Source organism: Capsaspora owczarzaki (assembly GCF_000151315.2).
Source record: "Capsaspora owczarzaki ATCC 30864 unplaced genomic scaffold supercont2.4, whole genome shotgun sequence".
NCBI lineage: Eukaryota > Filasterea > Ministeriida > Capsasporidae > Capsaspora > Capsaspora owczarzaki.
This window is the reverse complement of record NW_011887295.1, coordinates 956,747-982,066: the sequence shown is the minus strand read 5'-3', so window position 1 is coordinate 982,066 and position 25,320 is coordinate 956,747. Positions and strand designations below refer to the sequence as shown.

General features: G+C 53.4%; 11 protein-coding genes across 11 annotated transcripts; 8 read left to right on the top strand and 3 right to left on the bottom strand.

Moving 5' to 3' along the window:
• The first annotated feature begins 13 nt into the window (after positions 1 to 13).
• On the top strand, positions 14 to 1,129 carry CAOG_03101 (hypothetical protein). The gene is made up of 2 exons (XM_004363883.2): positions 14 to 913; positions 1,021 to 1,129. Exons 1-2 carry the CDS (start codon positions 57 to 59, stop codon positions 1,064 to 1,066), a joined length of 903 nt encoding a protein of 300 aa, XP_004363940.1. The 5' UTR covers positions 14 to 56; the 3' UTR covers positions 1,067 to 1,129.
• Positions 1,130 to 1,817: 688 nt separating this feature from the next.
• CAOG_03100 (nucleotide pyrophosphatase/phosphodiesterase) lies at positions 1,818 to 4,128 on the top strand. The gene is made up of 3 exons (XM_004363882.2): positions 1,818 to 2,363; positions 2,497 to 2,690; positions 2,834 to 4,128. The coding sequence occupies exons 1-3, from the start codon at positions 1,971 to 1,973 to the stop codon at positions 4,059 to 4,061; spliced, it is 1,815 nt and encodes a 604-aa protein (XP_004363939.1). The 5' UTR covers positions 1,818 to 1,970; the 3' UTR covers positions 4,062 to 4,128.
• A 54-nt stretch (positions 4,129 to 4,182) lies between these two features.
• On the top strand, positions 4,183 to 5,877 carry CAOG_08666 (hypothetical protein). Its single transcript, XM_011271975.1, has 4 exons — positions 4,183 to 4,289; positions 4,806 to 5,007; positions 5,079 to 5,246; positions 5,338 to 5,877. Exons 1-4 carry the CDS (start codon positions 4,213 to 4,215, stop codon positions 5,740 to 5,742), a joined length of 852 nt encoding a protein of 283 aa, XP_011270277.1. The 5' UTR covers positions 4,183 to 4,212; the 3' UTR covers positions 5,743 to 5,877.
• CAOG_08665 (porphobilinogen deaminase) lies at positions 5,873 to 7,551 on the top strand. Its single transcript, XM_011271974.1, has 5 exons — positions 5,873 to 6,029; positions 6,153 to 6,259; positions 6,424 to 6,522; positions 6,615 to 6,860; positions 6,996 to 7,551. The coding sequence occupies exons 1-5, from the start codon at positions 5,915 to 5,917 to the stop codon at positions 7,428 to 7,430; spliced, it is 1,002 nt and encodes a 333-aa protein (XP_011270276.1). The 5' UTR covers positions 5,873 to 5,914; the 3' UTR covers positions 7,431 to 7,551.
• Positions 7,552 to 8,231: 680 nt separating this feature from the next.
• Positions 8,232 to 8,969, top strand: CAOG_03097 (cytochrome c). Its single transcript, XM_004363879.2, has 2 exons — positions 8,232 to 8,553; positions 8,699 to 8,969. The coding sequence occupies exons 1-2, from the start codon at positions 8,373 to 8,375 to the stop codon at positions 8,842 to 8,844; spliced, it is 327 nt and encodes a 108-aa protein (XP_004363936.1). The 5' UTR covers positions 8,232 to 8,372; the 3' UTR covers positions 8,845 to 8,969.
• Positions 8,970 to 9,195: 226 nt separating this feature from the next.
• On the top strand, positions 9,196 to 11,949 carry CAOG_03096 (hypothetical protein). Its single transcript, XM_004363878.2, has 8 exons — positions 9,196 to 9,314; positions 9,642 to 9,719; positions 9,855 to 10,019; positions 10,150 to 10,276; positions 10,427 to 10,576; positions 10,669 to 10,856; positions 10,954 to 11,239; positions 11,353 to 11,949. The coding sequence occupies exons 1-8, from the start codon at positions 9,241 to 9,243 to the stop codon at positions 11,785 to 11,787; spliced, it is 1,503 nt and encodes a 500-aa protein (XP_004363935.1). The 5' UTR covers positions 9,196 to 9,240; the 3' UTR covers positions 11,788 to 11,949.
• Positions 11,950 to 11,978: 29 nt separating this feature from the next.
• CAOG_03095 (radical S-adenosyl methionine domain-containing protein 2) lies at positions 11,979 to 13,318 on the bottom strand (the record flags this gene model as incomplete). Its single annotated transcript, XM_004363877.2, has 2 exons — positions 11,979 to 13,059; positions 13,198 to 13,318. The coding sequence occupies 2 exons, from the start codon at positions 13,316 to 13,318 to the stop codon at positions 12,050 to 12,052; spliced, it is 1,131 nt and encodes a 376-aa protein (XP_004363934.1). The 3' UTR covers positions 11,979 to 12,049.
• An 824-nt stretch (positions 13,319 to 14,142) lies between these two features.
• Positions 14,143 to 17,862, top strand: CAOG_08664 (hypothetical protein). The gene is made up of 4 exons (XM_011271973.1): positions 14,143 to 14,462; positions 14,806 to 15,132; positions 15,250 to 15,721; positions 16,092 to 17,862. Exons 1-4 carry the CDS (start codon positions 14,182 to 14,184, stop codon positions 17,811 to 17,813), a joined length of 2,802 nt encoding a protein of 933 aa, XP_011270275.1. The 5' UTR covers positions 14,143 to 14,181; the 3' UTR covers positions 17,814 to 17,862.
• Positions 17,863 to 17,929: 67 nt separating this feature from the next.
• On the bottom strand, positions 17,930 to 19,674 carry CAOG_03092 (hypothetical protein). Its single transcript, XM_004363874.2, has 3 exons — positions 18,564 to 19,674; positions 18,254 to 18,479; positions 17,930 to 18,135 (listed from the first exon to the last, which is right to left on the bottom strand). The coding sequence occupies exons 1-3, from the start codon at positions 19,638 to 19,640 to the stop codon at positions 17,999 to 18,001; spliced, it is 1,440 nt and encodes a 479-aa protein (XP_004363931.1). The 5' UTR covers positions 19,641 to 19,674; the 3' UTR covers positions 17,930 to 17,998.
• A 600-nt stretch (positions 19,675 to 20,274) lies between these two features.
• Positions 20,275 to 22,586, top strand: CAOG_03091 (hypothetical protein). Its single transcript, XM_004363873.2, has 3 exons — positions 20,275 to 20,648; positions 20,897 to 21,701; positions 21,842 to 22,586. Exons 1-3 carry the CDS (start codon positions 20,359 to 20,361, stop codon positions 22,421 to 22,423), a joined length of 1,677 nt encoding a protein of 558 aa, XP_004363930.1. The 5' UTR covers positions 20,275 to 20,358; the 3' UTR covers positions 22,424 to 22,586.
• A 34-nt stretch (positions 22,587 to 22,620) lies between these two features.
• CAOG_03090 (hypothetical protein) lies at positions 22,621 to 25,212 on the bottom strand (the record flags this gene model as incomplete). The annotated part of the gene is made up of 5 exons (XM_004363872.2): positions 22,621 to 23,366; positions 23,886 to 24,168; positions 24,262 to 24,420; positions 24,496 to 24,653; positions 24,738 to 25,212. 5 exons carry the CDS (start codon positions 25,210 to 25,212, stop codon positions 22,621 to 22,623), a joined length of 1,821 nt encoding a protein of 606 aa, XP_004363929.2.
• Between the last annotated feature and the right edge of the window lie 108 nt (positions 25,213 to 25,320).

Below are 25,320 nucleotides of genomic sequence, written 5' to 3'. Positions count from 1 at the left end.
TTTTTATGTTGAATTGAAGATCGTCCCATTGAGACCCGAAGCAACCCAAAACTGTCATGGCTCAACAAGCACCTGCACCTGCAGTACCCTTGCCACATCCATGGCAGGCGGTTCCAGATCCGGCTACAGGACTTGTCTACTACTGGAACACGGAGACGAACGAGACCAAGTGGACATGGCCGGCCACTGCTGCGAATCCAAGCACGGCAGCAGTAGCGCAAGCACAAGCGAGCTCAGCTTGGCATCAAGCACATCCGCCAGCAACTCACGCTCCTGCTTCTCAAAGTAGTAGTGGTACTACTAGTAGTAATAGTGGTAGTGGTGGTGGTGGTGGTGCTGGCCACCAGCCGCCAAAAGCAGAACCCGCTCAGTTCCAGGCGTCGCGAGTCAACAACGTCCAGCAAGCAGGGCAACAGCTGCTGCTACCAGTGGAAGAGCCGACTGCGCTGGTTTACACATCGTGCTGGAAGTGCGGATCCAAGCGACCGCTGCCACAGGAGGGAATTTGCGTCCCATGCAAAACTGGCGCGGGCGAGCCACTACCGCCGTACCAGGGCCATCATCAACGACCTATGCCGGCTGCTGCGTCACCATCGACAGCTGCACATGGGAATGCAGGCCGGCCTGAGATTGGTCCCGTCATGCCGGGCAAGGCACCAGCACCAGCATCGTTGTCTGTGAGCAAGGAGCAACGGCGACACGACAGCGCGCCGTACCAAAGCCACGGTGCTCGAGGCCGCGGAGGCGGTCCCGGAGGCTATCGAGGAGCATCGCGAGGAGGGCCACCTCGCGGTCGGGGTGGTCGGGGTGGTCGAGGCGGCTATGGCGGTCGTGGCGGCCACCATCGTTCTGGCGGCGACAGCGAGGATGGCCTTGATCCCATGGATCCGTCATCGTATTCTGATGCGCCCGTGTAAGGAAGACGGCGTTCTTAGGCCGGGGGTGTTTTGCACAATGCTGTGTACAAGCTGCTGTGCTCCAGTGACTCACCTTTTGCGTCGTTGTTTTCGTTTCTGGCAGAGGATCCTGGGGTCGCGGCATGAATGCAGATGTTCCTTTGTCGTAACTTGAGTTTTCTTTTGTTGGTTTGGTTATTGGTCAAGCAATGTTGGAATTGAGCAGTTCCAGCAACGCTTGTGCAGAGGACATGTATTTGTCGCGCTTTTTCAGATTCGACTTTCTCGGACTCGAGCTTTTTCCACTGTTGCCTTGATAATAGAACTTCCGCTGTCTCGCAGGCATACTCCGGCAGGGCAATGTTGTCTTTGAGCTGAAAATGAGATTAGTATGGAGCATACTGGCGCTGCAGCTTGCTCTTTCGAGGATCGAACTTCCATTGGAAGCTCCGAGGCACTGCGACTGTGAAAACACGATCGAAAAACCACTTCATGAGACATCGGTTCAACAAATACGCCCCATTCATGGCTAAATCGCACCGCTACAAACAGAAACCCAAAGACCAATGCCCTTCAACGGAGCTGCTGGCCGCCCGTGCGCTGAATCCAATCGATCGAATCAATCCATCCCTTCCAAATTGCTTTCTCTGTTGAGTGTGCGTGATTGCTGACCGATGTCTGGTTGGTCGGCGCGGCTGTTTTCAAACCCGACCAGCTGTCAGACAGCTGTGTACCGACTGGCTGAATTCAAGTCCCTTCCCGCTCCAACTGCTGAGCATTGTCCCTCTCACTTTGAAATGCATTTTGTTGTGTATGTATCAGTCCATCAGCAACTCTCGCTTTCATCCTCTCGCTCTCATCCTCTCGCTTTTGATTCCGGGCTTTCTCCGACAAATTTGTGCGTTCAGTTTTCATTTTAGTACTGTTTGGTCTTCTTTTGCCGCTTTCCCGTCAACACTCGCTCGTCATCCATTCAACTTTTCAATCATCAAACACAACAACTCACTTTCGGTCTTTTGGTCCTTTGTCTCGTTCCTTCTGCACGTCAGATAACAAAAACAACAAACGGTAGCCATGCTGCGGTTGTCGGCGTTTTGCGCAATCTCGCTGCTGCTGCTCTTTGCCGGCCTGCTGGGCGTCGACGCTCACGGTCGCCCGTCGCCATGGTCGAAGGGTGCTGCTGGACGCTGGCACAATGACCTGGAGGAAGCTGCACCCTCGCGCGAGTTGCTGCTTGAGCTCGAGCAGCAGGAGCAGCAGCTGGAGCTGGACGGCACTATCAACCGTCGGGCGCCACGCGCCGCGGTCACCGTCTCTGCAAGCCCGTCTCTGATCGCCAAGAATGGAGACACGGTCACCGTCTCGTGGAGTGGCGTGACAAAGGTCCAGGCGGACGACTGGATTGGCGTCTACTCGCCCAGCACGAGCGAGCACAGCCTTTACATTGATTGGGTTTACGTGAAGGAGGTGAGGCATCCATCCATTGCTGCTGCTGCTGCTGCTGCTGCTGCTCTCGATTGGAGACAAGTTGCGCGTCCTTTCATGAAGCATTTGAGGTTGCATTGACGATTGTTGTTGACCGTGAATATGCCGTTGCTAGTGCGAAACCGCGTCGCAAGGCTTTGGCAATGTCACCTTCGAGCTCGTCAACATGCGCAAGGACTATGGCTTCCGCTACTTTTCTGGCAACACTGTGCTCACTCAGCTGGCCCAAAGCGCTCCTGTCGAATTCGTGAACAAGAATGAGCCCACGCACGGCCGACTTGCCTACCCTGGCGACCCGACCACAATGCGGTAAGTGAACGACTCTTTGTTTGTTTGCCAAAGTGCACTCGAACATCCATGTGTCAAGCTAGGACTTTTGATGATTGTGCCCCCCCCCTCTGCGTTTGCTCATTGGCCTCGTTCAATGTTTCACATGTTCTTTCTTCTGTCAGAGTGATGTGGGTGACGAACGAAGACAAAACAATCCCGACCGTGCAATACGGCACCTCGGCTGGAATCCTCAACATGAACATGTCTGGAACGTCCCACACGTACCGCGCGAGCGACATTTGCAGTCCTCTGGCTTCGACTCCGAGCCCGGTCTTGTTCATCGATCCCGGCTTTTTCCACGACGTGCTGTTGACCAATCTCGCGCCGAGCACGCTGTATTGGTACAGGTATGGCAACGATGCCACTGGCTGGAGTGCAGTGGCCAACTTTACCACGGCCCCGCAGCCTGGCAAGAATACTCCCATCTCGTTCGTGGTCTATGCGGATATGGGCACGTACTCGACTGGGCCCGGCGCTGTCGCCACTTCCGAACGCGTTTTGAGCCACCTTGACGATGTCGACTTTGTCCTGCACGTCGGCGACCTTTCGTACGCGTTGGGCCGTGGCTACGTGTGGGAGTGGTTTGGTGCACTGATTGAGCCGATCGCCACCAACAAGCCGTACCAGGTCTCCATTGGTAACCACGAGTACTGCCATCTTCTTGGCGGCGAGAAGGATCCCAGCCACGCGGCAGGCAATGGCTTCCATCCTTCCTGGGGCAACTATGGCGATGATTCGAACGGCGAGTGCGGCGTCCCGACCCACAACCGCTTCCACATGCCCGACAATGGCAACTCGGTCTTCTGGTACTCGTTCGACTACGGCTCTGTGCACTTTTTGCAGTTCTCCGCCGAGCACGACTTTCTGCCAGGCTCGGACATGTACAAGTGGATTGCCAACGACCTCGCGTCCGTCGATCGCAGCGTGACGCCGTGGATTTTTGTGTCTGCCCACCGCCCGGCGTACTGCAGCGAAAACTACATGGGCGACTACAACGTCTCGCTCTATTTGCGCGCGGCACTCGAGCCCTTGATGCAGCAGTACAAGGTCAACATTTTCTTCTCTGGCCACTACCACTCGTTCCAGGCCACCTGCCCCGTCATGAACGGCACTTGCAGCGGCACCTTTGACAAGCCTACTGCCCCAGTTCACCTCATGGTCGGCATGAGCGGCGCGTCCCTCGACAATGAAACGTACATGAATGTGACGTGGGACGCCTTCCACGATCAAGCCTTCGGTGTCGCGTACGTCCACGTGCACGACGCCAACTCGATGTACTTTGAGTATCGCCACAACGACAATGACGGCGTTGCTTGGAATATGACTTTGAGCAACTGGGCGATGCTGTGAGGTGTTGTTTTTGTCGTTTTGTCTTTTTTGTTTGGGGCAAATCAATAGATCTACATTTTCTGAACCATCCAAGCCATTATTTTTGACCATTCCATTCTTGTCGAACGCTTTCAGTCTTGGTTATTCTTTTTTGATATTTTCAGCAAACACAATGAGCAACGTCTTCTTTAGCACGCTGCTGCCAATTCTCTGCATCATCATCACAGTGATCTTGCAGCTCAGTTCCTTGTACGGCGCACAAAAAACGCACTCACTTCCCGCTTTTTGTAGTTTTCTGCTCCTTGCACTTGTTGTGCAATTGTCTTGTTGTGCTTGGCGTGTGTGTGGTGTGTGGCGTGAGAGCGGGTGGAGAGAGGAGGAAGAGGGCGGGGTGGTTCGCTACGTCGTCCGCATGGCCTCACGTCCCTCGCGACGTATGGGGTTTGCAATGGTCGCCCGAAACGAAGCTTCACCACTCGAGGCAGACAACCCACTGCACACTCGTTCGCGTGATGACTGCTCTGAACGAGGAGCTGAGCATCATGATGATGTCGCCGCGTAACAAACACAATGAGCTGTGCGAACGATTGATTCGCTTCAGTTGGTGACCACCTGACTGCATCAATCTCAGACAAACCAATCAATCAGCAAGATTATCAAAAATCCACAAGAATATCAATGCATTCAACGACAGTTGACGTTTGATCTGTTTGCGTTGATCAGCACTGACTTGACTGTTGGGTACCTGTTTGTTATCTCTTGCAGACCAGGCATTCTGGCCATCCAACGCGCGAAATCGCTCGGAGGCTTCAGCCCACTCGTTTACCCATTCTTACTTGCAAACTGCATCGGATGGACAGTTTATGGCATTATGATTAACGACATGGCGGTATTTAGTCCGAATGCGTTCGGGTGCCTGATGACTTCGTACTACCTGCTGGTCTGCATCGAGCTGGCGAGCGAGCGGGTACGACCTGCATGCACGTTGTACATCTTGCTTGCATGGTGGCTCACGCACACACGTTGTAATGTGCACAGACTGCCATGATCATGCGGCGTTGCGCGTTTGGCCTGACAATCTACATGCTGGTCGCGTTTTACGTCACGTCCTTTCACGTTCCCTCGCAAGATGACAAGCAGCTCGTGATCGGGTTGGTGACGAACATTGTCCTGTTCTGCTTCTTTGCCGCCCCATTGATGTCGATGGTATGTCGTGTCCGTCTGTCTGTCTGTCTGCCATTTTTCCGTCTTCTGCCATGTTTACTCACCAATGTTGACGTTCCTTTGTTCTGCGCAGCGCCAAATTCTGCAGACTAAGCGAGCAAATTCCATCTCTGTACCACTCAACTGCACGACCCTGATCACTTGCGCCGTGTGGGTGGTGTACGGCATCGACCGCGACGATGTGTTCATCTACGTGCCGAACGGCGTCGGCTTTCTCCTGAATTTCACCCAGCTAGTCCTGGTGATTGTCTTTGAAGGCGTCGGCGCTCTCATGTGCTGGAAGCGCAGCACTGTTCGGCCTGCAGATGCCACGGATCTTGAGCTAATCAGTGAGAATGTGGATGCTCACAAGCAAGAGTTTTCGACCGCCGTGCAGGTGGAGGTGCTTGCTCATCCCGCGGCCCTCTCCGAGCCCAGCACATCGTCTGTTTCGTTATTGCACAACGAGGCCAGTGACAGCGACGAAGATCGTCAATAGCCTGCCCTTTTTTGCTTTTTGTTTGTTTCGATTGTTGCGTTGATTGAGCTTTGTTAGACAACTTTGTAATCTGATACCCGTTCACTATTCCTTGCATCGATGATACTGTGTATATTCTATGACAGTATATGCCACATCCAGTCCTTTTGTTACTCTGATTTTTGTTTTGAGCATGAGCGGACGTGTGGTTCGTGTTGGCTCCCGCAAGAGCGAGCTCGCACTCATCCAGACCAACTCTGTCATTGCGCGTCTGAAGGCCATCTACTCTGACTGCACATTTGAACTGAGTACGTTCGAGAGGCGTGCATGGTGGGAATGCGAGGCTGCTTCTGCTGTGCATGGCTGTGTGGGGACGCGTGGAAGTGCAGCTCACTTGATGGTCATCATGGCCCTCCCCCCCCCTTCTTCAGCTACAATGAGCACAACAGGCGACAACGTCCTTGATCGCGCACTCTCCAAGATTGGCGAGAAGAGCCTCTTCACCAAGGAGCTCGAAGTCGCTCTTGCTCAGAACGAGGTAAAGCGAGCGCATATCCCTCCGACTCGACCCAGTTCGACTCGGAATTTGTCGAGGGTTTGGAATAGATCACATGTTGGCGAATAATCGAGTTCAACAAGCTGGGGAAGTGGGGCAAAACCGGGTTGCTCGACTCGCTCATGCTCACTGCTCTTGATCGACAGGTTGACCTGGTCGTGCATTCGCTGAAAGACTTGCCCACAACACTCCCGCCAGGCATGACGATCGGTGCCATTTGCAAGCGCGATAGCCCATACGATGCTGTACGTTGAGACTTGCAGGCTCCAAAAAGGTAGAAAACAAAAGGCCAAGTTTCATTTTCTCACTTTCCCCCTCAATCATCTCTCCCCGCCAGGTCATCCTTCGAGCAAAGTTTGCAGGACTGACGCTGGCTACCCTTCCAGAGGGCTCAGTCATTGGAACCAGCTCGTTGCGACGAATTGCGCAGCTTCGGCGTGCATTCCCCCATCTCGTCTTCCGCGATGTGCGTGGCAATCTCAACACGCGCCTTCGCAAGCTGGATGACGCCGAGACTTATGCTGGTCTCATTCTCGCCGAGGCTGGGCTCGATCGTATGGGCTGGCAAGGTCGTGTGAGCGAGGTGAGCTTGTCGAGTCCATTTGCATTTGAAGGCTGAAAGCTGGGGCCGTTTCATGTTGTTTGCCTTTATAGGGATGGCGGCGAGACTGTTGCACTCATAGTTTGACTGTCGGGACCTTGTTTTGCACTTGATTAGATTCTCAAGCCGGAAGTCACCTTGTACGCGGTTGGTCAAGGTGCGCTGGCCATCGAGTGCCGTGAGAATGACACTGCCACTCTCGAGCTGCTGAAGCCTTTGCAAGATAACGACACGACGCTCCGATGCACGGCGGAGCGAGCCTTCATGCGCAGCTTGGAAGGCGGCTGCTCAGTCCCGCTCGGTGTCCACACCGAGTTTGACGCTTCCTCCGGTCAACTGCGCCTTCGGGGTGGAGTTTTCAGCCTGGACGGCACTGATTCACGCTTTGCTGAGCGCACCATCACCGCAACCGACGCAGCCACAGCCAGTGGCCTCGGACAGGCGCTTGCCACCGAAATGATTGCCGCTGGTGCTGCCGAGATTTTGAAACAAGCTCGCGAGACCACGCATGCTGCAGCAGCAGCTTCCATTGATGCCGCTCAAAAGTCGTAGCTTGGATGTTGCAAGTTGTGCAAGCTGTGCCGGCACCCTTCCTGGTGGATTGATTCATGAATAGATACCGATTGTGTGTGTTTTCCAAGTTGGCTCAAAATCTCATCTCAGGCCCTCTCCCCGCGCTTCAGAATTTTGTCAATTGATCTGCGATTTCCTTCGCAATCTGCCATTCTGATAGTTTTTGCTCTACGACGCGATCCACTCTTTTTCACGTGAGTACAAAAACCACCATTGAACAAGAATCAAAAAAAAAAAAAAAAAAAAGAATAGAAAAAAAAGAATAGGGCCATCGCAAAACCCACGAGGACACCACCGCTGGCACTGCGCTAGAGGAGGAGGAAGAGGAGGAAGGTGACCTGTGGCCAGCACCAGATCACGGCTGCCAATCTTGCTCGTACCCGACTGGCACCGCAACTGGAAAAGTCCAATCGATCTTCCTCAAAAAAAAAAAAAAAAAAAAAAATCAAAAACGAGATCTCCAAAAGCCAAGAGATTTCGCGCTGCTTGTTGCTCGCTGCTGGCGTGTGCTGTGCGCGGCTGGGATTGCACGGACGCTGCCATCAAGGCCAAGGCTGCGTTAGCGTTGCGCCGAGACGAGAGAGAGAGAGAGAGAGAGAGAGTGAATCAATGGAAGGAACCACACCACTTTCCATTGCTTTGGAAAGCGCATGTGCGACTTTTTTTTTTTTTTTTTTTTTTTTTTTTTTTGATTTTGGGGGTGAGAGAGCGATCTGCTCCAGCAGAGCCCAGCTCAAAATCAGACAAGGCATCCCGTCACACTGTAGTCGCTTTGGGTCTGTTTTGCCAAGGTGTTTGCGTGTGTTTGAGTGCTGCAGTCTTGCTTCCTCCGACGGTTCCGTTGGGTGTCGACCAGATTGACTCAATTCGATTGCTCGCTTGCTGCTGCTTCCTCTCGTTCACGACAGTCCACATCAAACAATGTCTGTTCCCGCTGGTGACGCCGCTAAGGGCGAGAAGCTGTTCAAGCAGCGCTGCGCTCAGTGCCACACTGTCGAGGCTGGTGGCCCACACAAGACCGGCCCCAACCTCAACGGTCTGTTTGGCCGCAAGACCGGCCAGGCTGCCGGCTACTCGTACACTGATGCCAACATCAACAAGGGTAAGTTGACGCATTGAGCCAGTTATCTTTCTGATCTCCGAGGGGGGTCGTGGGTTTGGATTTTGCGCGAGCACTTTTTTTTTTTTTGTTGCATTTTGTGTTTGATCGCTCTCACTTCAAACTCCCTTCGTCGTGACTCTGCTAGGCATCACCTGGAACGAGGAGACCCTCTTCGAGTACCTCCTTGACCCCAAGAAGTACATCCCCGGCACCAAGATGGTCTTCGCCGGCCTCAAGAAGAAGGACGAGCGTGCCGACCTCATCGCCTACCTCAAGAGCTCGACTGCCTAAGCAGTCATCCTTCTCGAGGACGCGTCACTGTGTGTCTATCGGACGCTTGCTCTGAAACTGGCGTGCTATCTCGCTTGTTTTTGTGGGTTGGATTTCTTTGTAAATACATTGTGATGCTGTAATTTGTTCTTTGGTCCAGGTGATTCCTTGTTTGTTTGGTTTTCCAGGTTGATTGATTGTGCTGTTGGGTGGTTGCTAAATCCTTCTCGTCGATGGAGCGTGTTGTCAGAGCAAGGCAAGGCGGTGGGCCATCCAACCCAACTGTGCATTTTTGCAGCTGCCTTTTGGCCTGATTGTTGTATTTGTGTTTGGTTTATTTGCAAGTTGTTTTTCCATCCTTTTGCAGTCTGTTTTTTTTTTTTTTTGTTGTTGTTGTTTCGTTCGTGTCACACAACAATGCTGGCTTTTGATGTGGACGCGTGGCTCGAGCCGCATGCGCTCACGCTCGGCTTTTCTGTTGACAAGCTCAAGTACGGCTGCTCTCTCTCTCTCTTTCTCTCTCTTCTCCGTTGATATCTCACCAGGCTCCCCTCCTCCCACTCGTCCACGTCTCTCTCACTCTCGCTCTCGCTCACCCTCTGCCCTGCCATCGCTGCGAGTGCCCCCCTGCTTCCCATCTGCGATCGGCAATAATGCGAACGAACGTTCTTTCATTTTTTTTTTTTTTTTCATTTCCCCAACAAAAAACCTTGAACAAAAAAGCCGCGCTCTTACTGTGATTGCTTCATCCATACATCATCCATTGCATCGCATATGCTCATCACATTGTTACTGTTTGACATTCGTTTTCAACTCAGGCTCGTGATCTGCCTGCTGGCTGCCTATCTGATCTCGTTCGGTCACAAGATGCTGCCGTCCCCGACCACCAAGCATCTGTCAGTTTTTGAGGACTTGTTATTGTTGTTGTTGACTTCGTGTTTTGAAAATAAGAAAGATCAAAATTGAAGGCTCACATGTTGATTTTGATGTTGATGTTGCATTTGATGTTGCATTTGATGTTGCATTCGAAGGTACTCTGCGACGGCCGGCTTCCTGTTTGGCATCTTCTGCTTTGGCTTGACGCAGATGGCGCTGCCGCTCGCCATGGCCATCCCGGTCTACGCCCTCAGCTTTGTCCCCAACCCCAAGGTGCCCCTCGTCTCGTTCGTCTTCTGCCTCTTTTTCATGTGCATCTGGTAAGGGCTGACAGTTGCCACAGTTGTGGCATGTGCTTTTGCTTTCAAGAGTCCAAGAGTCCTCACTTTGTCCTAACCCCACCCCCTCCCCTCCATCCATAATCCTGCTCTGGGTGATTGAAAAATGCAGCCACATGGTGCGCCAGTACTACGACTACGGCGGCTACACTCTCGACGTCACTGGTCCGCTCATGATTCTCACCACCAAGCTCACCGCCTACGCCTTCACTGTTGCCGACGGCCGCCGCTTTGAAAAGGTACCGCCAGCTTGCTTGCAACCTCCCAGCGAATGCACTCGTCCTGCTCGTCCTACACGAGTCACGGAAAATTTCATTCCTGGGACGACTAACAACATTCCATTTCTGCTTTTTTTTTTTTTTTTGTGTTGTTGTTGTTGTTGTTGGTAGTGCACTCCCGATCAACAAAAGTACGCCACCCGCCAGGTGCCCTCGGTTCTCGAGTTTGCCGGCTTTGTCTTCTTCTACGGTGGCTTCCTCTCTGGCCCTGGTATCGAGTTCCAGGACTACATGCGCTTTACCAACTTGACTGTTTTCCCTGTACGTCTGACTTTTGGTGTTTGACGGCCTCGATTGTTCCCCGCCTGCCCTCCATCTCACCATCCATTGGCATTTGAACGCCCTGTGCACAGAACGGCAAGATTCCCAGCACCATCAAGCCTGCCCTGATGCGCTTCCTTGCTGGCATTTTCTTCATGGTTTCGGTTGTCCTCGCTGGCCAGTTCATCCCCAACATGTACATCAAGACCGCCGAGTTCCAAAACGACCGCTCGTTCTTCTTCAAGGTCTTTTACGTCATTACCGGAGTTGCCTCTTCGCGGTAAGGTTTTTTTTTTTTGAAGAAGTGCAACAAACAACAAACAGCTCATTTCTCTCGCCAACCAATGCCTTTGGTTTTGGCGGCATCAACCATCCAGTCTGCCGTACTACTTTGCGTGGATTATGGCCGAGGGCGGTTGCGTTGCCGCTGGTCTTGGTTACAACGGCGTCGACAAGAGCGGTCAAATCCAGTGGAACGGCGTCGCCAACGTCAACCCCATCGCGATCGAGACTGCCACGAGCTTCAAGGTTGTCATTGACAACTGGAACATTAACACCAGCAACTGGCTGCGCCGCTATGTTTACGAGCGTCTCACCCCTGCCGGCAAGAAGGCTCCTCTTTACGTTACCGTTGCCACTTACATGACCTCCGCCTTCTGGCATGTACGTGGCGATCTTTGATTTCGTTTGTTGTTGTTATTCTATCGCCTAGGGTCTGAAAATGTCCTTGTGTTGTGTGGTGGACGCTGACGCTCGTGACTTTGTTTCTCTCGCAGGGATTCTACCCTGGTTACTACCTCACCTTCGCCTGCGGCGCTCTCGTCACCGAGACTGCTCGCAACCTGCGCCGTCGTTTCCGCCCTCTCGTCATGGAGGCAGACGGCAAGACCCCTAAGCCAACCAAGGTTGCCTACGACGCTGCTGGCTGGTTTGTCACCCAGTTCACCCTTGACTACATTTGCGCCGCCTTTATCATTCTGACCATCGAGGATTCGCTCAACTTCTACGAGTCCATCTACTTCTGTGGCCACATTGGCATTGCCCTCGCCATGCTGTACTTCAACCAAGTTGCCAAGCAGGAGCGTGCTGCCGCCAAGCGTGCCGCTCGCGAAGCCAAGGACGGCGCTGCTCCCGTCGCTGCCCCGGCCACCACTGCCGCATCCCCTGTCGCGGCCAGCTCCCCCGTCACGCGTTCGCGCAAGGCGGATTGAGCACTGAGCAAGCAGATTTTTCGTGTGTTCTGATACCTTCTCCTTTGTTTTTTGCCCTCGCGAATCGCTTGATTTTGTTTTGTGTAGTCTCCTCTTTTCCCCCTGTTTCAGAGTGTTGCTAGTGGGAAACCCCCATCACAATACAAACAGATGCCCCCCAAATGTCCAGTAATGGCGCCAATGTCGATAGATACAACTTTTATTGGATTGCAGTATTTTACATTCAGTTGGAATTGTACATGTTCACTTTTCGATGAGCCTTTTAGTCGCTGAGCTCCTTGACAGCTCGTAGAACTACGTTGGTGTCAGGAATGCGAGCAAGGGTGCTGGTGCTGGTGCTGGTGCCGGTGCTATTCTTCTCGGCCAGTCTGGTCCATTCGTACTCGCCGCTGCGTTCAACGAAACCCGCCTGATCAAAGACGGTCTTCCCCCAAGCGCCTTGGACACCCTTGTCAAGAATGCTCATCGACGGCTCCTTGGAGCCATTGACATTGTTCAAAAAGCGAAAGTACTCGTCGACAATCACGTACGAGTTGCGCATCACCGAGTTGCTCTCGGCGATCGGCGACAGGGCCTTGTGCCTTGCTAGGAATGCCGCAAACTGGTCGTCCGTTATGACAAGGGCTCGAGCATCTCGAAGGTCCTGGCCTCCTGCATTTTCACCATCGATCAGCAAGCATTGGAAAACCTTCCATCTCGCAGGCTGCAGGCGCGCAATGTGCTCGGTCATGTCCTCATTCACGTTGTGGGTGTTGACCACGGTGTTGAGCTTGAATTTGACGCCAAATCGTCCACAGAGCTCTTGGACGCGGTAGGCGACTTCCACCTGTCTGGCGGCGGCGTTGGCGGCTGTACGACCGATGAGCTCGTTGGTGCCTTCGTCGAACGAGTCGCAGCTGATGGCCATAATGTCCAGCCACTGTCCGTACTGCTCAAACCATTCTTCAGTCACGAGACTGCCGTTCGTGACGATTGTGACCGATTCAAGCTGGAGCGTTTCCTTGGCGTACCGGACCATCTGACCAACCTGCTTGCCGCGCCGGATGAGGAACGGCTCGCCGCCACTAAAGTTGATCTTGCGCATGCCGGCCTCCTTGAGAAGCTTCATGCCGCGACATGCCTCTTCAATCGGCACGAGATGAGAGGTCTTTGCTGTGTGGAAGCAAAATTTGCAAGAGTAGTTGCACTGGCGCGTAAAGTGGTAGTTGACGCTCACGACATTGGCAGCATTTGCGGAGCAGTTGATGGCTTCTGTGCCGCCGAGGGATGGTCCTGCGAGAGTCGAGGCATCGACAGGGAGTTTGAGGCGAGCGAGCAAACTGGTGTTTGTTTGTACTCCGCTCGTGGCCGAATTTGGGCGTACTCCAACTTTTGCGTCAGAACTTGTCGGCCTCTCGCCCAGAGTTTGACGAAGGCGGTTTCTCATGTAGAAGAGGGTTGTGACAACTCCAACCACGACCAGCGCAATGTAGCTGTAGATGGCAGAGGAGCCGGCGCACTGAATCAGCTCAGCAAACAGGTGTTTCAGCATTTTTTTTTTGGTTCGGATCTTGGAGTATTTTTTTTTTGTAACAAAATCCAGGTCAAATCGACGGGCTTTCAGGGAGATTAAATCAAAAGAAGAGTGACCTGAACCTGACAATCTTCATGCACTCGAGCAAAAAAACAGGTGAAAAGAGACACTGGGAGGGTTTCGAAACACGGATGAAAATCGGTGCATTTACGGGTTGTCAATGAGTCCCGTATCCTGATTCATGGTTTATCACTAAAACAATGCATTAATATATAATACTGAACAACATGCCGCTTGGCACCAGAGGGAAGAGGGAGGGGGCCCCTTGGCGGATGTCGCGTTTCGCAAAGTCGACGCCGGCACAGATGAACGCCCGACCGTTCAAGCTTGAGGCTCTGTGAGTGAGTGCATCAAGCAGCCTGATGTGAGCAAAAGTTTTTGTTGCTGCGGCTGGTACCAGGCCCTTGCTACTGACGCACAAGCACCAGAGCAAAATGAAATGGGCGACGTGATTGAATGCGTTGCGCACCTGCCCTTATTCGTCTGAGTTTCCAGATACCAAGACGACCCACAGGGCCAATCCAACCAGTACAGTGCACACGATGAATGTAACTGCAGAGATGGGTCGATGCAAGTGGTCTGGTCGCAGTTGCACCTTCTGCACCGGCGAATTTTGCGGCATTCTGTTGAAAGGGAAACAAAGGAGTGATCTCTCCAAAGCGGAAATCTTCCATAGCTTCATCAATGGTAATATTTTGGGAGAGTTTGAACCAAATGCTCGATTACCGACTGATGCTGCCACAATCTGAGAATCGGCGCCAGTCTTTTTTTTTTTTTTAACTATTTTTTTTTTCATTTTTTTAACAGTTGCTTTGTTTGGCATGAGTGTTGCCCCGCCCAGCAAGTCCGCGTCGTCGCGTGTCCGGAGCCGCAGCGCTGTCGGACACATTGTCGAGCGACTGATGATTGTAGCGCGCGATCGGCGAGCGCCCGGTGCGCCTGTTGCTGCGGGCGCCTCGCGGGATGGGATTCGGGTCTGCGAGGCCTTCCCGGCCATGTCTGGCAGCTCGGTCTCTGCCGCCGAGGACGCCGCCTTCCTCAACAACGCGGCCAAGTTCTGCTTCCCGTTCGAAGAGAAGCTCGAGGCTCTCCCGTTCGATCCGTATGTGCCACTTCATCACGGACTTCTACAACTCTTTTTTTCTTTTAATCTTCCCCCTCACGCGGCGGTGGAGCGATTCGCGCCGTCTCAACCCCCTTTCCCCCCACCCAGGCTACAGAACAGCAAGTAGTAGTGATCAAAGCCAGGAATGGGGGACGGCCAGACAGCTGATCCAATACCATCCCGCTTGAAACCACGAGGCCCTTTGACGAATTGAATGAATGAATGAAAAGCCCACCCCCCACACACACACGATTTGCACAGACATGTCACTCACACTTAACTTGACCTTGCTGACGCTTGTTGTTGTTGTTGTTGTTCATGCTCTGATTGTGTCGGCTAGGCGCACATTCACCTTTGTGCTGACGGACGGCGACGGAAGCCAGCAGTTTGGGTTTTGCCGCTTGGTGCCACGCGCGGTCGAGGCGTCGAGCAACGGGTCGACGTCGACACCGAGTAAAGGGCAGCTGCAGCCCGGTCTCAGCGCGCTCACACCCGGAGCCATGTCGGTGGCTGCATTGGAGGGAAGCGCAGCAGCAGCCATTGCCAACGCCAATCTCAAGTCAAACCGCTCCCAGTTTGACCTCGAAGCCATCTGCATCCTGTCCTATTTGCCCTGGTTTGAGGTGTTTGACGACGTGCTAGACAAGCTGATTGAAATGCGGAAAATGTAAGTCAGCCCGTTCTCCTCCGTTCCTTGGTTCCTTTGGTTTGACTCTTTGTTGGTGTGCTGACCTTTTTTTTTTTTTTTGTTTTTTTTTTGGCGACTTTCTCGTCGCTGCCACAGCCCCCAGCACCACCAGTACATTGAAGAGTTCATCAACTGCATCCACACAGTGCCAATACCACGCTCAGGCGACCATTTTGTTGTGACGCTGGCCAGCATTGCAAATCTGCCTCCAACAGCCGTTAGCAACAAGAAGCCATCGCCATTACCATCCCCAAACTTCGTGTTTCACTCACCCGATGACACAAAGATGTGGCGCATTCCGGACCACCTCTGCCTGTCGCAGCTGTGCGTGTATTGCCTTTCATCGCACGCGTTGATTGGCGTATTTGCGGCTCTGCTGATGGAGCGCCGTGTGCTCGTCTTCTCGTCCAAACTTTCACGCGTCTCCTCGGCCATTCATGCCTTGAATCATCTTCTATACCCTCTTTACTGGCAGCACGTCTTCATTCCGATCATGACGCCGCAGTTGCTGGACTACTGCTCGGCTCCCATGCCTTATTTTATTGGCGTGCATTCGTCCATGATGGAGGTGAGCCATGGAGACTCGCTTCAAGGGTGGTTGTTGTTGTTGCTGTTGTTGTTGTTGTTGTTGTTGTTGTTGTTGTTGTTGTTGTTGTTGTTGTTGTTGTTGTTGTTGTTGTTGTTGTTGTTGTTGTTGTTGTTGTTGTTGTTGTTGTTGTTGTTGTTGTTGTTGTTGTTGTTGTTGTTGTTGTTGTTGTTGTTGTTGTTGTTGTTGTTGTTGTTGTTGTTGTTGTTGTTGTTGTTGTTGTTGTTGTTGTTGTTGTTGTTGTTGTTGTTGTTGTTGTTGTTGTTGTTGTTGTTGTTGTTCAAGGGTGGTTGTTGTTGTTGTTGTTGTCCATTCATGCGCTCACTTTGCTTGTCTTCCTTTGCGATCTCAGCGAATCTCCCACATGCCCCTCGAGGAAGTCGTGGTCGTCGACTTGGACGAAAATCGGATTATTCACACGCAAGAGTCCGCCAACAGCGGCCGCGCGGGCCCGATGGGCGACATCAACCTGTTGCCTTTTGACGCCACGCACAATCTTCACGCTGTGCTCACAAAGGCGCAGTCAACAACAGACGATGGCATTCCGCGTGCCTTCTTGCAGTACTTTCTCAGCCTCTTTGGCAACTACCAAGAGCACATCATTCTGGGACAGTATTCCGGTCCGCCGCTCAATTACGTCAACGGGGTTGCGACTCTGACGTCGCCCTCTGCCGGCGTCTCGATGGTGACGAGCAAGGGAGTCAAAATCTCGTTCGATCTCGACGGGCTGGTTGCCAACAAGCCTCGACAGGTTGCCGACTTCCTGAACGTCTTCCTCCGCTTGCAAATGTTCCAGCAGTTTATCATTGAGCAGCTGCACAAAACCGCGCTGAATGGCGGCGAGGCTCTCGGGGCAACACTCACCAATTCGACCTTGTTTGAGCGTGAGGCTTACAAGCTTGGCAATGCAAAGTACAAGCGGTACACGCGGCCCGTGGACTCTCGCGCGGCCATTCCTACCGATCCGAATGTCAAGCTCAAGTATGCACCACCAACCACCGAGAAGGCTGTTCGCAAGTGTCGCGACGAGCTCGCTCAAAAGCAAGCGCAGTACCATGTGCGACTCAGTCAGCTCAAGCAACTGCATCAGCTGCAGCAGCAACGCGACCAATACATTACCCATGCCATGTCGCCACAGCGCGGGCATGCGCGGGCTGCTAGCACCGGCTCGGCGGCGATCTCTCTGCCTCCATCGACTCTGCCGACTGCTTCGTCGTCGTCGAGTGCTGCCGCTGCAGACGGCCTCGCCAAGCGACCGTCTCCGCTCGGCGGTGCAGCTGGGGCGAGTGTTGGCGACAAGAAGGCGCCGCCGCCACGGCCTCCGCCGCCGAAAGCGGCCAATGTTGGAACCATTCGCCAGCAGTCCGACCCGACGTCTGGCAACCTGATTAGTCTCACACCACCTGCCAGTTCGATCGAATTCGATCCACTTGCCGCCAGAGCCTCAACTAGCTCCGCAGGATCGATGACGCCCATGTCGCGCGACAGTCCTGACGCAGATGCAGCCGATTTGGACCCGCTTGATAAAAGTTCGCATCATCCTTCGCTGAGCCGCGCATCGTCGACTGACTCATCATCGAGCGTGAGTCGCAACACTAGCGACGTGGATCTCTTGGATGAAGACGGCAATGTTGTGCAAGAGCACGAGGCAGTGTTTGTGCCGCAGAATACCCGCTCGCCTTCCAGCTCGTTCTCAATCTCCGAGTCTATGAATGCGATGCATCTCGGGCAGACTCGGCAGCGTGGCAGCGTTGTAAGCCGCGGCAGCGGCTCTGGATCGAACTGGGGCGGCGGTGCAGATCCGTTCACGGATTCTTTCGTGCCTTTCGTTCGCAACTCCACAACCACTGTCCAGCCATCTCCGCTCGGTGCCTCGTCTGCTGCGGCTGCCAACCCACCGAGCTCGACCACCGTCTTTAATATGCCCAACCGTACGTCTGTTGCGGCCAGCTCAAACCCTCCCACACCCATTGCGCCCATCCGGACCAAGAGCATTTCTGCCGCAAATCGCGCTGCGATGGCCAATGCATCGCTCAACACTGATCTCCAAGCGTTCGACCCTCTCAACGGGTGAGTGCTGATATGTGCTTTTGTACTGTTGTTACGCTGTAGAATACATGAACATTTTTTTTTTTTTTTTCCGTTGCGTTCCCTTCAGCACGTATTTGAAGCACTTGCAAGAATTTTTTGGCTTGTCTTGAATCATCAACTAATATTGGCGGTAGTAGTCATCCCGAAACGCGCGATTCACATTTTTGGTTAGTGGGTGACAGCAATCTCTGGGGAAAATTCTGGAATGACAACATCCGCCCAGTTTGGGATGGACTTTGTCTGTTGGTAGGTTTCTCGAGTGACGAATCGCTCATCGTTTGCATTCAATGAGCCGAGCAGTGAGCCTGTGCGTATGAGCGCGCAATAAGAGCACGCGTTCGAAACGAATGAGCAAAACACAACAAAAACAAAACAACAAACCAAATAAGAAAACAGCGACAGCAAATACGAATCGAAACTCACCACCAACCCAGGCAATTGTGTTGACGGGGAAGACTGAATCCACCACGCCGAAGGCAGGTCGCGTGTCTGTGGGCGTGAGCAAGGGAAGAAGGGATTTGAAACGAGGGGTGTTATTGACAGTGTGGTTGAGCTCGACAGCAAACCGCTTGAGGAATCCGGCTGCCCCGGAGGTTCCGCCGACGAGTAGAATGTTGGCAGCCAGTGCTGCGCGGTCGTCGACCGAGCTCTGAAGCAAACAAGCAAACACAACAAATCAATCGAAAAGCCGCATTCCCGGGACCAACAACCAGAAAACCGCGACCTCCTATACCTCAAGCAGAGCCTGAAGAACACTGGAAACTAGAGATTGCTCGTGCTCGTCGCCGTCATCGACAGGATCATCCGCGAAAAGCACATCGTACGGAGATCCGATCAAGCTCTCCTGCAGGACGAGCGGCTGCGACTCTGGGGCGCCTTGCAACGAGTACACGAGCGTCCGGTTGGTTGTCGCGGGTTCTCGGCTAGCGCGGACATAGCACGCGCGAACTTTAATGTCCTCGATGGTTTGACTGGTAAACTGAACGCTCGGGAAGGATTTGCCCAGCTGCAGCGCGAGCTGTCTCTCCACGGCGGCGCCACCAATCGGAAGCGTCGTATAAGCGGCCGTTACTGGAACGCCATGCACGATCGGGAGAATGGCTGTTCGTGCATGAGCACAGTCAACGAGCAGAAACGTCGCGGCAGGCCCACCGCCGACTGAAGCAGCGGTCGGAGTCGGCTGTCGCGCAGTGCCGGGCTCTGTCGCCTTGCCTGCTGCTGCTGCTGGAGCGAACGACGCCACCGCCAGCGTCGTTGCATCGTGGCTCTGAACAAAGCTCACGGCGGGGACGTCGAGCTGAGGACTGAAGAGCGCTGCAGCGAGCGCGTTCCGGAAGGCCTCGGGCGTATCGCGATCCTCGACGACAATGACCCTGCGATCGCGCGGGTTGAGCAGCAGCAAGTCCACGTAGACGTGCTGCATAAACCGGACGAGGGCGCCCGTGAGCAGCGCGGTCTGCGATCGCCGAGCGCTTCGCTGGAAGAGCAGCTGCAGATCGGCTGGTCCAACAGCATCGCTCTGCTGGCTGGCGGCTGTGCTCGGCGTCGTCGTCGTCGTAGTTGTAGGTGTCTTGCTGGCTGGTGTGATGGTTGGGTCTGCAAAGTGCGACAGGGGCGGGTTTGGGATGAGATGCCGCGGGCAATGCTCGCTCGCAAAGCCGACGCGGATCAAGCGCGAGCCAAACTCGAGCACGACAGCGCGATGAGCAGATCGAATGACATATTCAACGCCCGACGACGACGACGACGATGATGAAGAAGACGAGCCGGTCGATGTTGTTGCCGTTGTGCTGAGGAAAGGCGAGGCCATGGTGGTCGACTCCAAGCAAAAGAAACAACCCAAAAAACTCAGACTGAGCAACTTGACTTGATGAAGGAGTTGGCATGAAGGGCTGGGTTACCATGAGCACTTTTGAGCACAACAACAACAACAACAGCTAGTTTGTTTCGATCACGACAAGAGCAGAAGCTCAGAAGCTCAGACGCTCAGAGATTGTTGGTTTTTCACATATTCCTCCCTCCTTCTCCTCCTCCCGCCCCCCTTCAGCACCCGGCAACCATGCGCATCATTTTTAAACTCATCTACATGTACCATCGGCAATAATCGTTGTCCCCGTTCCCGACGCGTCCCCCGTTCCACGTCAGCAGCAGGCTGCCGGGATTTTGGTCGCCTGCCCTTGTTGTTCCTTTCCATCGTTGTCCCAAGCTCGTCTCATCGCCTTGCAACATCCACCAACCTTCTTCCCCCAATCGTCGTCTTTTTTTGCTTTAGTCCTCCACTGAATCACAAGCACAACACTACACAACAATACAGAAGACGGCTCGACGTAGCTGCGGAACAATCAACTTCTTTTGTCTGCCTTTGCCGGTCTTTTTGCCGATTCTTCCGCTCGAATACTTTGCCTTGCGTTGTTACACCAAAAACTGCTCAGTCTTTTTCTTCTTATTCTTCATTATTCTTGTTCATTCGTTTTTGTTTCATTGCTGCTGACGACGACGTTGGGAGCGCAAACCTCGATCAACCGACCATGATTGCAATCGTGACGGAGGCCTCGAGCTGGTCGCTCGTTCTGACCGCGGTCGTCGTGCTCGCGACGAGCTACATTCTCTACTACGTCTGGCTGTATCCGACGTACATTTCGACGCTCAGGCACCTTCCCGGCCCCAAGGGCCACTGGCTCACGGGGAACATGTCGGACATCTTTAACGAGGAGCCTGCTGCCCCGCATCTGCGCTGGGCCAAGCAGTACGGCTCGTACAGCACGTACCGCGTGTTCCTATCCGAGCGCTTGCTCATCGCCGACCCCGAGGGCATTCGGTAAGCGCCAACGCAACGAGTCGCAGAAAATTCACGCGGCGTAGCGTGGGACGAGAAGATTTCGCAGCGAGAAGCGAACAAACCAAAATGGATTGAAACTTCTTCACTCGCTCACACACTTTGAACTTTGCTTGATATTGGGTACCTGACCCCGCTCACTGGTTGTGCTTTGTTTGGTACTGCACACCCCCTTTTGTTGTTCCCAACCGACAACCGGGACGTTTTCGTACAAATCTCAAATCGTCCAGCCACGTCCTCTCGGCGCATCCATCCCGGTATGCTCGACCGCTGCTGGCCACCAACTTGCTGAAGCGCGTCATCGGACACGCCTTATTGACTGCGGAGGGCAAGGAGCACGAGAGAATGCGGCGAATGCTCACACCGGCGTTCCACCACTCAAAGCTCAAGAACTTTGTCGAGCTGTTTCGGCTGTCAGCACAGCGCCTTGAGCAAAACTGGATGGGAAACATTGAGAATGCAGAAGCCAACAACAAGGAGCTCGCCGTGGATGCGACCTCCAAGGTGGCTGGCGCCAAGCCGCTCGTGGTGCCAGGCGACTCGGCCCTTGTCAACGCTCATGTTGATTTCAGCAAGTTGACCATGGATGTGATTGGCCACTCTGCCTTTGGATATGCGTTCAAGTCTCAAGAGAGCGGCGACCGCGCCATGTTTGATCTGTTTTCAGATTTGCTCGCCGTGGGCCGGTTTACCTGGAAGCAGCTGGTGCCGTTCGCCAAATACTTGCCCTTCCCAGAAAACATTGCTTTTAAAAAGGCCGTCAAGACTGCGGACGGAATTGTCGACAAGGTCATTGCCGACAAGTGGCAGCAACGCGAGCAGCAAAAGTCGAAGCAGCAGCAGCTCGTGAACGACGACAGCAACAACAACAACAACGACGAGGAGGAGGAGGATGACTTGGACACCAAGGCTGCTTCACGCAAACGCGACTTGCTGGATTTGCTCATGGATGTGCGAGACGAAGAAACCCAAGCTGCAATTTCCGATCAAGAATTGCGCGACCAAGTCAAGACGTTCATGTTGGCCGGCCATGAAGTAAGGCACACCAAGCTGCATTGCGGCAAACGTCTTGAGAAGTGCTGATGCAGATGAGGCTTTCGAGCGAAAAGGTTGTGATCAGCAGTGTAATGCCAACGTCGATGATGTACATGTCGTGTCTCCCCTCCACTTTCTAGACGACCTCTGTTGCAATGTCGTGGATATTGTATGCCCTTGCCCAACACCCTGACGTCCAAGACCGCCTGCGCAGCGAGTTGGAAGACTTTGACGTCGAGCACATGACGTGGGAGTCCCTTGAGAAGCTGTCCTACCTTTCTGCGGTGATTTCCGAGGCAATGCGCCGTTACCCTCCCGTGCCGATTACCAATCGCGTTGCGATGCAGGACGACGTGATTGGCAATGTGCAAGTTCGAAAGGGCATGACAATCATGATCCTTCCCGGAATGATGCACCTCCATCCTGCACTCTGGGACAATCCCGACGAATTCCGACCCGCCCGGTTTTTGAGCGAGGAGCAGGGCGGCACGGGGGAGGCTGCCAAGGTCAACCGCTTTGTGTACATGCCTTTCCTGCACGGGCCGCGCATGTGCATTGGTCACAAGTTTGCCACCATGGAAATGAAAGCGGTGATTGCGACGATTGTGCGCCGCTTCTACTTTTTCATGCCCGAGAACAGCCCCGAGTACGTCAGGAGGCTCACCGTCACGATGCGTCCCTTCCCTGACTTGAAGTTGGGTATTCGACTGGTGCAAGGCTGAGAGAGCGCGTTTGCCAAATTACATGGAGTCAGTGTTGTAGAAATCAATTGCGAGTCTAACCTAAAATTTTGATCACAATTTTCGAGCCGCTTTGCACAGCCAGCGGGACAGGATTGATACAAGGATTTATTCATGGCAAAAAAAAAAACGCATCTCAAACACACATCTAATACTGTACAAAAATTGATACAAAATCTCTAAACATAGCCAGTTGGAGTGTCAAGCTCCAGAGCAGCATAGTGGCCCGGTTGCAAGTCTGGTGCCGCGTAGGTCGGACCAGGGTGCGACGACGCTGCACTTTCGCTGGATAAACGCTCGTCCCGTCTGCCCACGACAACATCCGAGTAATTGGACCCGGGTGCTTTTGGTTGGGAGTAATTGGATGTGTCATCGTAGTGGGATTCCTCCTTGCGGCCTGGCTCTGCATAGCTCGAGCCGGAGCGCTGATCGATTGCGGCATAGTTTGATTCCTTGGGGCTGGCGTAGTGCGACTGCAGGTCGTCATACAGGGGGTTGGCGACCTCTGCGGCCTTTTGATTTCGGACCGCGACCAAATCGTCGTAATTCGAAGTCCGCTGCTGTTGAAGAATATCGTACGCCTTGTCTCCCGAGGTCGAGGGTGCGTGGCGGTTTGCGAGAGGATTGAATTGCAAGGCGGTCGCTTGGAAGTCGTCGTCCACTCTCGGCTTGCGAGAATGGCGTCGGCGACGAAGCGCAATCACGAGAATCAAGACCAACAGCACGAGCGCGCCAACGACTCCTGCGATAATTGGAACGATCGACGCGGACGAGCCACTAGCGGGCGATCCAGATGGGCCAGCGGCGCTACTGGATACGGCCGGAGTTGCCGACGACAGGGCCACAATAGACGAGGAGTGCGGGACAGAGGACAAGGGCAAGTGTGTCGAAGCTGAAACCTCGGTGCTGGAGAAAATCTCGGTCGCTGATGATGATGATGATGATGATGATGATGATGATGATGATGATGATGATGATGATGATGATGATGAAGAAGAAGAAGAAGATGATGATGTCGCAGCGGCGGTTGATGATGCCAGAGCTGGGGTCTCCGAAAGAGTGGTGGACACCGCCTGATGCTCCGTCTGAGAGGAAATCGAAGAGAGCTGGGCAGTTGATCCCACGGTTTCGGTTGCAATCGACGCTACTGAAGCTGCAGAATGCGCCGAAGCTGCAGAATGCGCCGAAGCTGCAGAAGCTGCAGAAACCGACCGGTATTCCACAGAGCTAATCGATGCTGCAGAACGCGCGGAAACCGAGGTGATTGACTGATATTGCACGGAAGCAAATGACGTGACGGATGCGGCCGAAGCTTTCGAGACGGACACGATCGAGTTTGACACCACGACCGCGGACGACGAGGAAGCGATCGCCTGGCATTCGTCGATCACATTCAGCATCCAGGCTGCTGCTCCATTACTGGTAGCAAAGGGACAGAAGGTACCAGGCGCGGCGTTGGCATCTTTGTAATTTGCCGTAGTGCCAAAATCGTTGAAGCTGGTTTCGTCCGTCGTACTCCAAATGACGACAAAAGTCTGATCACTACCGAAATAAACGTCATAGTTGGGATATAAAGCGTCGGGGCTAGCTTGTCCCGATGCTAGCACCTTGTACATGAGGAGCATCGGCGTTTGACCGTTCACATTCGGTGTTGCAATGCTCCCTGAAAACGCACCGGGCTTCACAACGTTTCCGATGAAAGAGGTGTCATAGACGACTGTTCGTGTCTGTGTGTTTCCAACATGTAGGAATGTCATTGAGCATCCAGTCTGCAATCGATACTGCCGCACAATTACACAATTGGTTTCACAAGCACATACCGTGGATGAGCAGCCAAGGTACAGTGCATGCCCGGTGGCAAAATTGGACGGGGAGCAAATGTTTGACGTAAACGTAGACTTGGAAATGGACAGCTGGGTGCCGGCCACACCATTGACAGTACCGATGGCACCGCCATTGTAAGCTTTGTTGCCGGAAAACTGCTCAATGCAAGTGAGTATGCCAGTCGGAAACCATCAAAAACCAACAGGCCTTGAGCAATGGAGCAAGCTTACTGTGCTGGACGTAATTGTGATGCTTGCAGAGTTTCCAGCAATGCCAATGGCCCCGCCAATCGAAGCACTTGAGCTGTAGGTTGCCTCATTGTTTGTGAATGTAACATTTGTCACTTGGACTGAGCAGCTGGCACCGACTTGAATAGCACCTCCGACAGCTGCAAGTGCAAGAGAATATAACGGTAAGTTGTAAAGTGGAAGCAAGAGCGGAGGTGATTGGTTTTTGACAATTCTCAACTTACACGGAGCAAGGCTGTTGGAGATTCGAGAGTTGGAGATGCTGATGACATTGTTACTGACAAGATGAATGCCGCCGCCTTGAGACACAACCGAATCGCAATTGTTCAGAGTAATGTCAAACATTGTGGACTGGGCAGTGTTCGCCAAATTGATGCAAGTGCGGGCGCCGTTGATCCTGAGTTTTTCAAAGTTGACGGTCAAGCCGCTGTTAACAACGAATACGTTGTTTCCGGTCGAGGAGATGACCACATTATCCGCGGTGATGCCCGTTCCGCGGAGTGTCAAAGAACGGGCGACCGTTTGACTGTTGGAAAAGGCATACGTTCCGGTTTGCAAGCACACCACAGCGGCGGTCGACCCTGCAGTGAGTTGCAGGGCCAAATCACCTGTATTGCCGACGGTGACATCGCAGGCTTGCGCTTGTGCTGACACAGCAAGCGCCAGCAGCAGCAGCAGCAGCGAACTTTGGCGCTGCATTCCTTGGCCGGTGATTTCGGGTCGAGCAAGAGTGAAGTTTTGCCGGATGCTTTGGCTTGTCACAAGTCGGAGGTAATGTTAAATTCTAAATTCATACAGCACAATTCG

Bases quoted from the DNA above. Each gene is read 5' to 3' on its own strand.
- CAOG_08665 (XM_011271974.1), top strand. From the start codon at position 5,915: ATGAGCGGACGTGTGGTTCGTGTTGGCTCCCGCAAGAGCGAGCTCGCA. The intron at 6,260-6,423 runs GTAAAGCGAGCG...CTTGATCGACAG, and splicing joins TCGCTCTTGCTCAGAACGAG to GTTGACCTGGTCGTGCATTC. The intron at 6,861-6,995 runs GTGAGCTTGTCG...GCACTTGATTAG, and splicing joins GGCAAGGTCGTGTGAGCGAG to ATTCTCAAGCCGGAAGTCAC.
- CAOG_03100 (XM_004363882.2), top strand. From the start codon at position 1,971: ATGCTGCGGTTGTCGGCGTTTTGCGCAATCTCGCTGCTGCTGCTCTTT. The intron at 2,364-2,496 runs GTGAGGCATCCA...TGCCGTTGCTAG, and splicing joins ATTGGGTTTACGTGAAGGAG to TGCGAAACCGCGTCGCAAGG. The intron at 2,691-2,833 runs GTAAGTGAACGA...TTCTTCTGTCAG, and splicing joins GGCGACCCGACCACAATGCG to AGTGATGTGGGTGACGAACG.
- CAOG_03096 (XM_004363878.2), top strand. From the start codon at position 9,241: ATGCTGGCTTTTGATGTGGACGCGTGGCTCGAGCCGCATGCGCTCACG. The intron at 9,315-9,641 runs GTACGGCTGCTC...TTTTCAACTCAG, and splicing joins TTTTCTGTTGACAAGCTCAA to GCTCGTGATCTGCCTGCTGG. The intron at 11,240-11,352 runs GTACGTGGCGAT...TTTCTCTCGCAG, and splicing joins TGACCTCCGCCTTCTGGCAT to GGATTCTACCCTGGTTACTA.
- CAOG_03091 (XM_004363873.2), top strand. From the start codon at position 20,359: ATGATTGCAATCGTGACGGAGGCCTCGAGCTGGTCGCTCGTTCTGACC. The intron at 20,649-20,896 runs GTAAGCGCCAAC...CAAATCGTCCAG, and splicing joins GCCGACCCCGAGGGCATTCG to CCACGTCCTCTCGGCGCATC. The intron at 21,702-21,841 runs GTAAGGCACACC...TCCACTTTCTAG, and splicing joins TCATGTTGGCCGGCCATGAA to ACGACCTCTGTTGCAATGTC.
- CAOG_03097 (XM_004363879.2), top strand. From the start codon at position 8,373: ATGTCTGTTCCCGCTGGTGACGCCGCTAAGGGCGAGAAGCTGTTCAAG. The intron at 8,554-8,698 runs GTAAGTTGACGC...TGACTCTGCTAG, and splicing joins TGATGCCAACATCAACAAGG to GCATCACCTGGAACGAGGAG.
- CAOG_03101 (XM_004363883.2), top strand. From the start codon at position 57: ATGGCTCAACAAGCACCTGCACCTGCAGTACCCTTGCCACATCCATGG. The intron at 914-1,020 runs GTAAGGAAGACG...CGTTTCTGGCAG, and splicing joins TCGTATTCTGATGCGCCCGT to AGGATCCTGGGGTCGCGGCA.
- CAOG_08666 (XM_011271975.1), top strand. From the start codon at position 4,213: ATGAGCAACGTCTTCTTTAGCACGCTGCTGCCAATTCTCTGCATCATC. The intron at 4,290-4,805 runs GTACGGCGCACA...TATCTCTTGCAG, and splicing joins ATCTTGCAGCTCAGTTCCTT to ACCAGGCATTCTGGCCATCC. The intron at 5,247-5,337 runs GTATGTCGTGTC...TGTTCTGCGCAG, and splicing joins CCGCCCCATTGATGTCGATG to CGCCAAATTCTGCAGACTAA.
- CAOG_08664 (XM_011271973.1), top strand. From the start codon at position 14,182: ATGAGTGTTGCCCCGCCCAGCAAGTCCGCGTCGTCGCGTGTCCGGAGC. The intron at 14,463-14,805 runs GTATGTGCCACT...TGTGTCGGCTAG, and splicing joins GAGGCTCTCCCGTTCGATCC to GCGCACATTCACCTTTGTGC. The intron at 15,722-16,091 runs GTGAGCCATGGA...TTGCGATCTCAG, and splicing joins TGCATTCGTCCATGATGGAG to CGAATCTCCCACATGCCCCT.
- CAOG_03092 (XM_004363874.2), bottom strand. From the start codon at position 19,640: ATGGCCTCGCCTTTCCTCAGCACAACGGCAACAACATCGACCGGCTCG. The intron at 18,480-18,563 runs GTATAGGAGGTC...TGTTTGCTTCAG, and splicing joins TTCTTCAGGCTCTGCTTGAG to AGCTCGGTCGACGACCGCGC. The intron at 18,136-18,253 runs GTGAGTTTCGAT...TCATACGCACAG, and splicing joins CACAATTGCCTGGGTTGGTG to GCTCACTGCTCGGCTCATTG.